The following is a 13,566-nucleotide window of genomic DNA, read 5'->3' on the forward strand; positions in this document are numbered from 1 at the left end:
TAGCGCCGCAGGAGCCCTCCAGACGTCCTCTATCTTGTCCCCACGACTGAGGCTCAGGAACAAGGGTTTGCACTGCTGTAGCAAGATCGAATCCAGCTGGACCACTCTTCTTCGAACTAGAGGTACCGTTTTAGGCTTGGGGTACTTACCTCATCGTCTTTTTAGCGGTGCTTTTCTCAGTTGGGAATTGCATTAGCTTAATTTTAGAGTTGAGGCCAACTCTTTTTCTCACAGGATTAACAGCTTGTGATCCTACAAGTGATTTTCTACAAACTCTTTAACTTTTTGCAAGGCTTTTTCTGATTGAAGAAATGTCTGCGCTCTATAGACTGTGTTCCACTTGACATTGGCTGCCCTGGCTCCCTGCAGACTCTTCTAGTCCATTATTGACTTTGATATTTCTGTCCCTCAGAGGTGGTAACTTGTTTTAGGCTGTTTTTGCTGGGAAAGGCGTGTCTACATCAAGGTATAGAAAATCAGGACAAAGTAAGTCATCAACAAGTCTAGTGGGCTAACAAAGTTAGACAACAAAACCAACCCAAAGGGGGTGTTATGTCATTGTTAAGGAGTTTTATCATGTGTGTGCTTCATCCCCTCTCCTAGTGAGACCCCCAGCACTTGTTGCTGGACCTCTGGAGCTTTTTCTTTATATCCTGAATGAGGGGAGCATTTTTCCCCTCACTCATTCTTATTTGCTCTGACTTGTGGGAACTCTATTCTTTGTGTTTTACTTTTTCTATGAAGTCTACTTTCCTCAATGTCTCTTTTAAGGCATCTGTATTTTAAAGTCCAAAACGCAACCCTAGCTAAAAGGAGGTTTAGAGAGGCTCAAAGTCTTGTAAAACAGCAGAATAACAAAAAACCCAGTGGATATTTCTAGTCCCGTCTTAAAGATACAAGAGGACCACACCAACGTTGGAGACCCTGTTAAAGGACTCGCTAAAGGGACACAAGCAGCCGCTTGAGTTGGAGGTAAGAGGAGGATACCTTGGACACCTCTACGTGCACTCCAACGCTCTGGAGCTACCACCCCCCAACAGTACCTTTGAAGAAATGTTCATGGCTGGATTCTCCTTGATGTGGCAGCGCTGGACCTGACCTCCGCATTCCTTGGTCTGGTGACGAAAGGCAGGACAATGGACGGCTTCTTTCAGCAGCAAACGCGAAGAAGCACCTCTGCCACGGATTTCATCAGCTTCTCTGGTCAGTCTGCAGCTTTGGCGCCTTTTCTGCAGCACCAACAAAGGACACGGTTTGCCCCGTCAATCTTCTTTGATTCCTCGAGTCCTGCGCTCTGGTGAGGGGACTTGGATGACTGATTGTGTCTCAGGTTCACCTGGAGCTCAGCAAAGACTTGGACGGATTCTGCCTTGGCAAGACAATGCACTACGATTGGGTCGAAGTTCTCCTGGTATTCGCAGTGTGCAGCTATGGAACACCTTATGGCTCAGATTGTAGTTCATCTTAGGGCAGGTTGGTCCCACCAGCCAAAGGGAAGGAGTCGTCCTCTTCAGAGTTCCTCTGTCACAAACAAAACGGGTTCAGGACAGCAGTGGTCGCTTCACAGCGTTGCAAAGAGTCTGCAGGCATCTCTAGTCGTCTTCTTCAGTTTCCAGTGGTCTACTTGCCTTTCCCCTCAGGAACCTCACCATTTATTCAGTTCCAGCACACACTCCTCTGCAATCTCAGCAATTTACAGAAAGGCGCCGGTGGCTGTCCAATCCGTGGGAGCTGGTTCCATTCAGTCACTCGGGCAGAAAAAAGGCAGGGGAGTGGAAAACTGCCTGACTGCCCAGCCACCCTGGAGCCTAGGCAGGGAAACCCAAGGGTTCCCGCCAAAGGCAAAACGCACACAGACCTTCCCCATCGCAGAATGGTAAAAGGGCCAACAAAGAAAAACCACGTTAGAAATGGCAAAAAAAGAAAGAAGCCCCCAAGTTACTACTTAGGTGACGCTATTGTGCACAACCGAGACTGTGACTACAATCTCTGGTAGCAAAAGAAAACCTTAGCCGGTAGAACACGTCCACTGCCACCAGCCGTGACTAGGGGGGTACTAGATATTCCCGTGGCACTCCACATAAGGCGGCGTGTGGCAATCGCTCAGAATATAAAGTTTTAGGAGAGATATCCCAGCAACACTGCCCATAAGGAGCTGCGTGCTCCAAAGGTAAAATACAGATGCCCTAAAAGAGATCTGGAGGAAAGTAGACTCCAGAGATTACAGGTACAACACAGAACAGAATTCCAAAACACAGAGCACATAAGAATGAACAAGTGGAAAAAGGCTCCACTCATTCAGGATATAAAGAAAACGGTCCAGAAGTCCAGCAATAAGTGCTGGGGGTCTCGCTAGGAGAGGGGATGAAGCACAAACATGATAAATCTCCCCAACACTCACCCCCTCCAGACTAGGAACAGGAGGATCTAATCCACTCCAGGATGAATCTCTTGACCCAGTCGGTCATACTTTCTGGAGAGACCATCGGCATTCTTAGGTTGGGTACCCGACCTGTGCTCAATAGTGAAGTCAAAGCTTTGTAACCTTATGGACCACCTGAGCAATTATGGGTTTTCTCCTTTCATCTGCGCCAACCACCTTGGTCAGTTTGAATCCTGGAAGTAGTTCCATAGAGGTATGGCCTGAACTTCTTCAAAGTGTTAGGTAAGAATGGATGCAGTCACACCGTGTGAGACTACACAACACTTATCTGCATGGTATTAGGTAACCCACCTTTTGGTATAGGTCTCTACTACACAAGTTGTTGGTGTGACTGAGCAGCCAGGGCTATCTCAAGAGGGGTAACTGTGAGCTGTACAAATGAAATCCGTAAATACAAGTAGCCAAGTAACACTTACACTCAAGGTTTCAGTAATAAATAGTTATTTATTTAATTAACATCAACTTTTGAATAAGCATCCTTTAAAGGGCAATTTGTGTAACAAGGTAAATATACTTTAAAATTACTTTTTCGGAATCAGAACAAGTTAGTGGATAATCTTTGGATATGCTCCTTACACAATTCCTACACCCTGAGGTGACTTCAATCACAAGGACAGTAATAGCATTTCTATATCACACTAGTTATACTTTGGAGATTCTGAGGTTGCACGAAGGAAATGTTAAAGAAAGGAAAAAAGGTTAAAACAGGTTCTCCGTATAGGTGAGGACAATTAATCTTCCAATGAGATCTAGATACGCCTTTCCCAGCAATAAGTCTAAAACAAGTTACCACCTCTGAGGGACAGAAATATCAAAGTCAATAATGGACTAGAAGAGTCTGCAAGGAGCCAGGCAGCCAATGTCAAATGGAACACAGTCTATAGAGCGCAGACATTGTCTAACCTAAAACCCCACTGGTGACAGCAGCTCGCTTTTTGTTAGGGAGATGATTCATTTGTATGCCACATTCACATGACCTGTGACACCCCCAGCACTTGGTCTGTCTCCTGAGTGGGAATCTTTTTCCCCCACTCACTCCTCCTTTTACTCTACCTGTGGGAACCTTGTGTGACTCTTTTTATACTTCTTCCTGGAGTAATGTTTTCCTTCAGGTGTCCATGGCAGCTGTCATTTACCTTTGCAGCACACAGCTCCTTTTGTGCAGTGTTGCAGGGAGCCCTTTGGCTTTCCTTTTTATATTCTTTTATTTTCCTTGTGGGAACACATGTTCCAAAGGGTAGCGGGATACCTTTTTATCCTTTCCACATTTTCTATTGTGGGATCAGCACACCCCACCTTATGTAGACTGCTGAGGGGTTACATGGTATCCCCTTTCACATTTCTGCAGGGTAGGGGAGCAGCTGTTGATGGGGATGAAGGCCTGGGAGTGTGTGGCATGGTTATGTTGGGTTAGTCAACAGTGAACTATTAAGTATGTGGAGGCTTGAGTTTCTGTGGAGCTTTTGTGGTTTTTAGCTGATGAGCGAGGACAACTTTGGGTTTAGTGAGTTCATGGATTTGGCTTCACGGCTGGATGAAGACGGTTTGCTGACAGTGGGTGTACATGACTTGCTGACTGGTGTTGAGGGAATCTGCAGAAAATGGCTTTTAGGGGAATAGGCAGTTGAAACACCAGAGACTGTTTTTGTGAGGGGGAATAGCAGGGTTTGGGAGGAGGATGACTGTAACAGGTCCATCACCCCCTTCAGCACTCACCCTCTCTTTCCTCTCACCTCTGCACAGGTCCAGATTCTGAGCAATGAAAAGGAGAGAAGCCAGGGCCAAATTCTGCAACTTCAGAGCAGCATCGTGGAGCTTCAGCACGCATCAGGTAGGATTGGGCTATCCTGTGGTAGGCCCCTGTTATGCAGTGGATCAACTATTCTGACACACTCAGCCCTTACACATGTCTCACAGTGGGCACTATTCTCAGTACGGTATGCTACCTGAGGTGCCTCTCCCTTGGACAAGGCTTGGTTTCATGATCCATTGCTTGGTTCTGGCAACTCTGCAACCCCTCAACAGAGCACTGTTAGCACTGCACTGTGTTCTTGGGCTGCTTTGCACCGTGCTTGTCCCTCAACAGAGTGTGAGGTGTCTCACAGACTCTGCTCTTGCATCTCTACGGTCCCTCAACAGGGTGCTGGATTGGCATACCATCTTATCTGGCTGCTCTGAGCTCTGGCAACTCCTTTAGCAGGGCACTGCGTGTGTGCCCATTTATGTATGTGTTCTGGCTGCTCTCACCTCTGCCAATCTCCCAGGGTCTTAGCATAAGACCTTGATTCCTGGCTGCTCAGAGCTCTACCTTATGGCGTTGGTTGTGCCTTGGCCCTTCTGTTGCATTGCCCATGAGCTGAGGCCATCCTTCAGCCGGCTGCTGTAGAGGGATTGGGCCAGCACAGTTTTCCTGTATTGAAATGTGCTTATTTTGTTTAATGTGGGTAATCACTGTTGGTTCTTTGTTTTTTCCTGCAGCACAGCCTAAGGAGCCAGAGCCCCAGACTCCTGCGGGCCCTACGGAGGCAGAACTGTCCTTGCAGGCAGAGGTGCAGACGCTGCAGCAGCGTGCGGATGATCTGCAAGCCCGCTTTGAGGCTCAGGTTCAGGATAATAAGCAGCTGAGCCGACTGAATCAAGAACAGGAGGAGCGTCTTCTGCAGCTTGAGAAGGAGGTGGCCCGTTACAGCGAGGACAGCATGGACCGCCAACAGATACTCGAGGACATGCAGAGCGATAAGACCACCATCAGCCGTGCACTGAGCCAGAACAGGAAGCTGAAGGAGCAGCTGGCGGAACTGCAGAACGGATTTGTCAAACTGGTGCGTATTGCCTTTCTATCCCTCCTCTCCAGTCACAGGCAGCTGGGGGCCCTATACCCTGTTTCTGTCTGACAGCATGTCTAGTAGGTCAACCATACCCTGCCAGGTTATGGCTTTTAGCTTTCCTTGAACTCGTCCCTGCTGCTCGCTCTGGGATCCTGGTTCTCCAGCACTGCATGTATCAGATTGCCAGGCTGGGAAACCAAAAAGCTGCTCACTTTGTCTAGCCTTATTGTGAGGCGGACCACGTTGTGAAGTTTTCTCAACATATGCCATTTTATTAGAATAGTAGGTTGGATGAACGCCTCACTATCCCTAACCTGACGAGGAGTTCTTCCTAAAATAAACTAAAGGAAACTCTCTAACAAAGGATATCTGTCCCTGACACTTAAACATACAACAAATAAACAAGTAAATACACAGCAATTCAAACCAATAATGATTGAGTTAATAAAATAGCCAACGTCTCTCTTCAGAACCTGGGTGACTCCACTTCCTCAGGACTTAAATGTGATTCTGCTTCGCAGTTCAAGAAAAGAACACAAGGAAATCCTGATGCGCAACAAAGTTCCAATACAGTCTGCAATTGCAAGTTCGACTTGTCAACAAAAAGTTCCAACTCATAAGATTCTTCTTCCTCTTTGAACAGATGTTTAGTTCTTCAGTAGCAACAATGTTTATATTGGCCAGAATGATTTGCCACTTAAGCAACTCCAGGAAATATAACTACTACTAAAACATACAATGTCTGTCAGAACCAACTTGTAGCCCTTCTCCAACTTCCACTTGCCCTGCTGCCTTGTGTTAGGACAGTTTTACTGACGTCCAACTAAGGGCTTAATAAAACGATTCAACGGAGGCAGTACAAGACTCCGCTTTTAGTATAAGGCTGTACCACCTGAGTATATAGTAGCGTAGACAGAGCAGCCAGGCTTATCTTAGGAGTGAGAGGGCTGTAGAATCAGTACAAGTGAAATTGTCATACAAATGGTCCAAACAAACACTGAAACACTATGTATTGTAAAAATGATCTATTTATTTAAATACAGGTAGGCCCAGAAAAATCTAGGGGTAAATAAGTACTATCACACATTATATGTAATCACAATTCTCAAAACACAACACTATACTTGAAGGTACACGGACCAAAGTAGAAACCTTATTTGGAACACCTAACAATAGTTCTGGGGAAGTTAATCATTTTCATACACATTCAGTATAGGTCACACCTATTCTTGGAGTAAAAACCAATGATTACTTTCACAATAATATTCAGTAATGCAAGGGCAGTAGACCCTACCAGTTGTACAGTGACTCTAAGTAACAAATCACATAATCCGTCAACTGGACAGTATACGTTTTGTGAATAGTGGAACACTTATTTCAGGTACAGCTAAAACCTCTAACTACTTTTGTGATAACACACAGTTATATTAGGTGGGTAAAACCTAGGGATGTAATGTTCAATTACAGGTGCTTTTGAGATCAGTGAAACACAGATGGAGATGAGCAGTAACTATTGTAACTTATTTTTGGATGGCACACAGCTAACTCAAGATAGGTAAAACCCATATACTTTGTTAACCTTACAATGATGTCCAGGTTAGATCTTTCCCAGCTGTACAAGTACCTTATGTATGACTTATGAGGGACAGTTAGAACCCAAGAGTCTTTTTGTGTCCGTCTACAACAGCACATGGAAAGCAAAAACCCAATGTTACACTTTACTGAATGACTAAAGGTTATTCTAGGTAGGTAAAACCTAATGCAGACGTATTCTGGACAGGCTAGCAGCAAGTCAGGGGAAGCAAGACCCAGTTGGGGAACACTCATACAATTATCCTCAAAGGACTAATCTGGTGGAACCAACATTACTTTTGGGAAGACTTGCAACCAAATCACAGTTGAGTAATATACCTTCACATCTACTTTTTGTTAGAATGGCAAAACGGTTTCTAAGGAAAGAAAGATCTTAAACATGCTTTTGAGAATAGTGCATCACACATCCAAGGTAAGTAAGAACGTATGTAACTGTTCACTCTTGAAGTTACAGTTACCAACCAACTCTTTTACAATGTAAACACTCTTTTCTTTTCTAGGCAAAAGGCCCAATCCCTTAACATTCTTTCCCTTATTCTTGGAGCATGAGTGTTCTCAGTGGCAGAAGGGGGAGGGGGGTGTCACTAGGGTCTAGTGTCACCCAGACAATGTCAGAATAAGTTCTTAAGTAGCAAATGTTAGAGTTCCTTATGAAGACTGGGCAAACAGGTAAGTACTTTACTTCTAGAGTTAGAAGAGGGTCCAGGGGCGTCACAGAAGGCACCCTAGCAGGATTCTAGCAGTGGGCCTGGGAGCACTGGACGAGACGCCTCCCAATCTCAGAAAACACCCCAAAGCTACACATAAATCCCAAGAGACTTAAGGTAAGTACATACCCAGGTGAACATAGTGCCCTCAGCATTGAAGAAGATTTAGCAGCAGGAGGACTTCAGGATCTGCAGCCAAAACCCCCAGTCAGTGGATTCATTGTCGTGGTGACTGAAAACAAGGAACTTTGCAGCAGGCAAGGTTTCCCTCGTGGCTGAATGCGGTTCTGCGGATTTGGCTCCTTTTTCAAGGAGCACAGAAGACAGAAAATCACGGTTGAATTCTCATTGTTACAAAGGTCCAGAACTCTGGTGAGGGGACTTTTCAGACTTGATTCGTGTCTCTGGAGATACACCAGGATGCCCATGAAGTTTCAGCGAGTTTCGGAATTCGGATGACTGTGCACGGCACAATGGCTCGAGGTCCCAGGGTATTGGGTATCGCAGCACTGCAAGGTCGCAGCAATTCCTGGGATGTCACAAAATGCAGGTCTTCTTGAGTCCTAGTGGGTCTCACCAGGCTCTGGGCCAGGGTTGTTGTTTTCTGTGTCCCCAAGGAGATTGGAAGGAAGGGCTACAGCAGGCTCTGGTTACACAGCAGGGTTTTCAGTCGCTGTAAATCGTTTCAGCTGCTTTTCCTTCATCATCCTCTTCGTTTCCAGTGGTCGACTTGTCTTCAGCTTCCAGGTTCACACTACTTAACAGGAGCTACAGCACACCCTCTGCATTCTCTCCCTGCATTTTACAACAAGGACTGTCTGGTTGTCCAATCAGGACAGACAGCCCCCCCACTGGGATTTGCCCCCATTCAGGCAAGGAGGACGCAAAAAGGGCTGCAGAGTTTTGGACTCCTTCCTCGCTTCCTGCCTTCACAGACAGACTGGAGCCTGGGTGGGGAGTCCAGACGACTGCCGCCGAAGATAGAAATCACACAAAGGAATTTCCCACCCTGGATGTCAGGGGAAGGAACAAGAAAGGACAAGAAGCATTAAAAAGGTGAAAAAAGAAGACCGGGCCATTTTGGTAAAATGAGCACTCTTAGGTTCCTTTACTGCAGCTGTGAACACAGCCCGCCGTAAAGGTGCACCAAATTAATACAAGGTATCACTGCCACCAGCCATTAAAGATAAGCTTGTCCCTGTAACACAATTGTTTCAGTTCTAGTGTGAAAGGGGATACATTATATCTCCCCAGCACTCCACATAGGTGGCGTCTGCTGGCTTCACCAAATAAAATGTAAAAGGGATCCAAAGATCCTTTCTACCCTTGGGAACTGTAGTTCTCTCAAGGTTAGCCAGCGAAAATTAAAGGGGGAGCCCGTAGGGCAACCCAGCAACATCATGCACTTGTTGACAAAAAGTTGTTAGAGGATAACTTTAAAAAGACACTATGGAGAGTCTAAAAACCGACACCCATAAAAAGAGTAAAAGATTCTGTGGATGTGGAAAAAGGTTCCCACTCAGAGGTATTAAGGAAAAATATCCCACCAGTAAGGCAGAAAGATGAGGGGTTGACACAGGTCAGGAAGATTTAGCATTTCTATGAAAATCTTACCCAACACTTTGCCAGGCCTACAATCTCCAAAGGTTTGCCATTTGGGTATACTCCGGTGTGCCCGAGCAGTGTTTCACAACATGTGCTTTTTTTATTCAATGTCAACTGACACTAGTTTACTACAGCATCGCAGCTTCGCAGCTTACACGACCGACGGCTTCAAGACTCTGGACACCTTTTCTCAGGGAAGACTGTATTCACATTGATGCTCTTCACCACTTTTCTGTAAATGATGTTCCTTTGCTTCTGGATACGTGTTCCCAGAAGGGCAGCCTTTTTGCCACTCTTGTTTCCCCACTTCGTAAACAACCGAAGACTGGCAGGATAAGGTCTCCTTCCACCTCTCCCCTGGTTTTGACAAGGTGTGGGTATCCCCACGTGTACCAGATGTTGCATATAACATGGGCACTTAGTTCCAGAGTTTACATCCCTTGCATTAGCCCCCTTCTGTTCGCAGTACTGGCCGTATTGTGTTTGTCTTATTTCCAGCCTCTCTTGGCTTGCGCAATGCTTACTGACATCAACTCTCTAAAAGGTTGCCCCCACAGTTGGTCAGGTTTTCCCAAAACACCCACTTTCAAGATTAGTCATCAAGTCTTAGCTGCTTTTCCCTAACTAGATGTGCACAAATAGCTTGGGAACCACTTTCACTCTTATGCGAGTGCTGTTTCTGTTTTACAAATGTTCCGTATTCAAAACCAGCGTGTCGATTATTTTCATTCACATGTGAGTGCAGCTTTGTACTTATTCTGCTACTATGCGAGTGCCCCTCACTCGCACACCTGCTTGCCACCTGCAAGCAGGGACAGAGCGCTCCAGGATCACTCACCGGTCTTGACGTGTGCCTCTGTTCCCCATCTCGTTCCACATGACTTCTCCTGCTCCGGCTCTTCACGACACAGCAAACCTCCTCAGTAAGTCAGCCTTCATTCGTGCCACTTCTAATTGGAGTGCTGTTAGGCAATATTGTACACAGTACCCTGTGGGAGACTACACCAGCCTTGTCCTCTTGGCAAAAGAAAACCCAACCTTTGGTATAGGCCTTTACTACACAAGTTGGTAGAGTAACTGAGCAGCCAGACTTCTCAAGAGGGGTCAGTGCGAGCTGTAGGGTTGCAACATAGAGATTCAGTGACATGTGTTCAAATAACACTTATACTCAAGGTTTCTTGATAAAATTATTATTGATTAATTTAAGTCAGTTTTAAAATAAGCCTTCTTTAGAAGGGAGCAATATGGTACATTTAAATATACTTCAACAATACACACCTTCAGTTCAATAAAGTAAGTAGAAGCCCTTTTGGGATACCACACAGATACTTCCTACACCCTCAGGTGACTACAATAGCTAGGGTAATCGACAGCAAATTATCACTTTTCGCACATAAATGGTAATACAGAAGGTATGGCAAAAAGGAAAAGGTTAGGGAAGGAAACAAAGGTTAACCAGTTTCTCAACACAGGTTAGCTCTTTTCAATCCCCCAATGACAAATAGGTTAACCCTTTCGCAGCTATACAAGTAAGGTATGTATGACTTTTTGGAGGGACAGATCAACACAAAGCCGGAGTAACAAGAGTATTCAGTGAGCCAGGACAGCCAATGTCAATTGAGCAAAGTCTACGGGCCTTGAGGCACTTCTTCAAGATAGCACCAAAGTCTTGCTGAGGACGTTGAGGGTCCTTTTTTCGACTTGCGGCGGCGTCTCCACAGCGGACCCGTGTTACGAGGCGGACCTGTTTCCCGAGGCTTGCTAGGTTGAATTCCGCCGTATATCTCCTGGATGGCACCCGCATGCGCTTACTAGCGGAGGGGCAGTGGAGAGAGGCTAACATCGACGACGGCTGCAGAGTAGCCCGGGGGTCAGTTCAGAGCGACCTAGGGTGTGGCAGTACATTGTGGCCATTGTGTGGAGCGGGCTGAAGAGGTGACGGCACTGAATTAGAGCACTTTATCAGCCGGTTCGCCTCACTGGACCTGTTCTCCCTCGAGTTGGAGGGAGAGGTGAGTTAAGCAGGGTGAATAATATTGGGGGGGGGGGCGTCCCTTCTTTTGCTCGCCACTATTAATCCTGCAATGAGTGCAATTTATGCATATTTATAGTGTTCTGATCATTAAGGTGACTCACTATTCACAGCCACATTTGTTTATTGACCCGTCCTATTGGCCCTTAGCAAGCTTACTGGCCTGTGGTCTGGCAGAGAGGAACATTGGATTTGGTGTTTAAGCCCCAGAAACTGCGGGCTGTTGCCATTGACCCGGAGCAATTGACCATTGTCATTTATTATTAACTTTGGTCGTCGAGGGTGAGGAACTGCCTGACCAGCTTGGGAGGACGCTGTCATACTGCTCTCTTCTTTTTTGGGACTTTGAGGAACAATTTCTCCTCGCTTTAGTTTTAGTAATCTTTCCGCAATTCAGATCAGAGTTTTCCCTTATCTCCGACTAGTGAATTTCTAGTGGCCACCCGTATATAGTGTTAACATGCAGCGGGGGAAACGGTTGGCTCATTCGATCTATAATTTGCGGAAACCAAAGACCCAACCCACAAAGGAGTACAGGGAGACCCTCAAGAATGGTGTCAAACCAAAGAAGAATACTAAACACGCTAAGCCGGTGGCGCATGATGCCATCGCCAAATTTTTCCCAGTAAATCCTCGCGCTGAAATTAATTCCACAGCCATTGAGGAAATTGCAGCCCCCGTTCTCAGTGACTGCATTTCTCTGAACTCCACAAATTTTGACGACATTGACAACATCTCCCTCCTCGATCTCGGTTTGAACATACAGAAAGGGATGTCGCACAAACACCACAATTGGCAACTAGTGGTATGATACCCCCTACTGCAAATAATATGAGCACTCCCCCGGCTTGCAAAATTCAGTGGGGAGTAGTGGTCAATTATCAGCTTCGCCTAATCTAGCCATGGAGGATGTTCCAGACAACAAGGGTGACGAGAATATCAGACCACAGCTTGGCGCCTCGGAAATAGTAGAGCCGCAATCATCTGTAGCCGCTCTCCAATTTGCGCTTAAGATTTTGTTGCAAATGGCTGGGTGCATTCTGACAAACACCAACATCCTCACCCAGGCAGTAGAACTGAAGGAACATCCCCGTGAAGAGGCGGAAGCCAATTTATCCACCGCTATACATCTAGTGGAGGAGATGGAAGACCAGGGAAATACAGTAGGGGCTAGCATGGGGACAACCAAATGTATTCCTAGTGTGGCTGTTTTAGATGTACCCCTCGAGAGTGAAGATGATGTAGAGCTGGAAACAAGTGCCTATGCGTTCTATTCTTGCAAACAACGTAAATTGGCGAAAAAGGCACTGAAAAACAAGAAAGCAAAAATAAATGCTGTTTCTGCCATTGTGGTGCCACAGCATTGGAGACACGCTAAAAAAAAGCTAGGAAAAGATTAGCGAGAGCGGCCGTGCGAGCGGCAACGACTAAAGGTCTTCCCACTGACTGGTTGGTGCCGGGAGAGAAATCTATTAGTATGGACTCCGATGAACCCTTTATAGTTGCAGCGGAACCGGGGTCCGAACTTTGCTCACCTACAAGATCTGTGCCACATGCAGGGTCGGTTGAGACAGAAGACACCTAAGTCTCTGTATCGCATGACCCACAGAGTGAATCTAAGGACTCTAATGAGAATCGCATTTGTTTTATTAAGAACTTATATCTGAGCAGCAAAAACACCTGGCTGGCACGCTCAGAATTGTTACTTAGACTCTATCACATTCCACAATTGCGTGTTTTGAAATCTGATGATTTTTTGTTTGTTGAGTCTTTGAATGGTCCTAACTCCTACGTCTCTGCTTTACACTGTACTTTCATATCGACAACCAGATTGATTAGGAAATATAAAGAGGAACTGAGGGCAGTAGACATTGACATCGACGTGGACCCGAATGAGAGTGAGCAGAATATTGATCTCGGAGACACTACCACTCTGAGCCCCTCAACAAATGATTCCAAGTCAGTGGCAGGAACCAATTCAGCACTGGCTGAAATGCAACCAGTCCTAAAATCACTTCTGGAATCCCTCCCAGGAGCCCTTCAGAACCTTTGATCCTTTTCTCTACTTACCTGGAACTGTAGAGGCTTTGCTCGCTTACTTAGGCCTGACGGTTCGGTAGATCTATTGTCTAAGTACAGTTGTATTCGTCTTCAGGAGACCTGGGCATTGAACCCGTTATTATTGGACGGTTTTGCTATCCATCAATCCTTTGCAAAACGGGGCATTGAGGGTCGTCCATATGGGGGTTTACTTACGGGGGTGGTCAACACAGTTGTATCTTGTAGGATTCAGTGCAAATCTGAAGAGAACCTATTGGCAGTAGAGGTAGAATATAGTGAAGAAAGCGGTCTTTGTAG

The 13,566-nt window shown here is 45.9% G+C and overlaps 1 protein-coding gene across 4 annotated transcripts in view; it reads left to right on the forward strand.

The window, feature by feature from the left end:
- The window catches only part of GOLGA2 (golgin A2), a 918,457-nt gene that overhangs the window by 465,044 nt on the left and 439,847 nt on the right, over nt 1–13,566 (forward strand). For all 4 annotated transcript variants that reach the window (XM_069609145.1, XM_069609147.1, XM_069609148.1 and 1 more), the window contains 2 exons: nt 4,187–4,274; nt 4,922–5,265. In XM_069609145.1, the coding sequence (XP_069465246.1) occupies nt 4,187–4,274; nt 4,922–5,265 (432 nt within the window). The remainder of the gene's footprint in view (nt 1–4,186; nt 4,275–4,921; nt 5,266–13,566) is intronic.

Source organism: Ambystoma mexicanum, chromosome 8 (assembly GCF_040938575.1).
Source record: "Ambystoma mexicanum isolate Mex_15411 chromosome 8, UKY_AmexF1_1, whole genome shotgun sequence".
Classification (NCBI taxonomy): Eukaryota; Metazoa; Chordata; class Amphibia; order Caudata; family Ambystomatidae; genus Ambystoma; species Ambystoma mexicanum.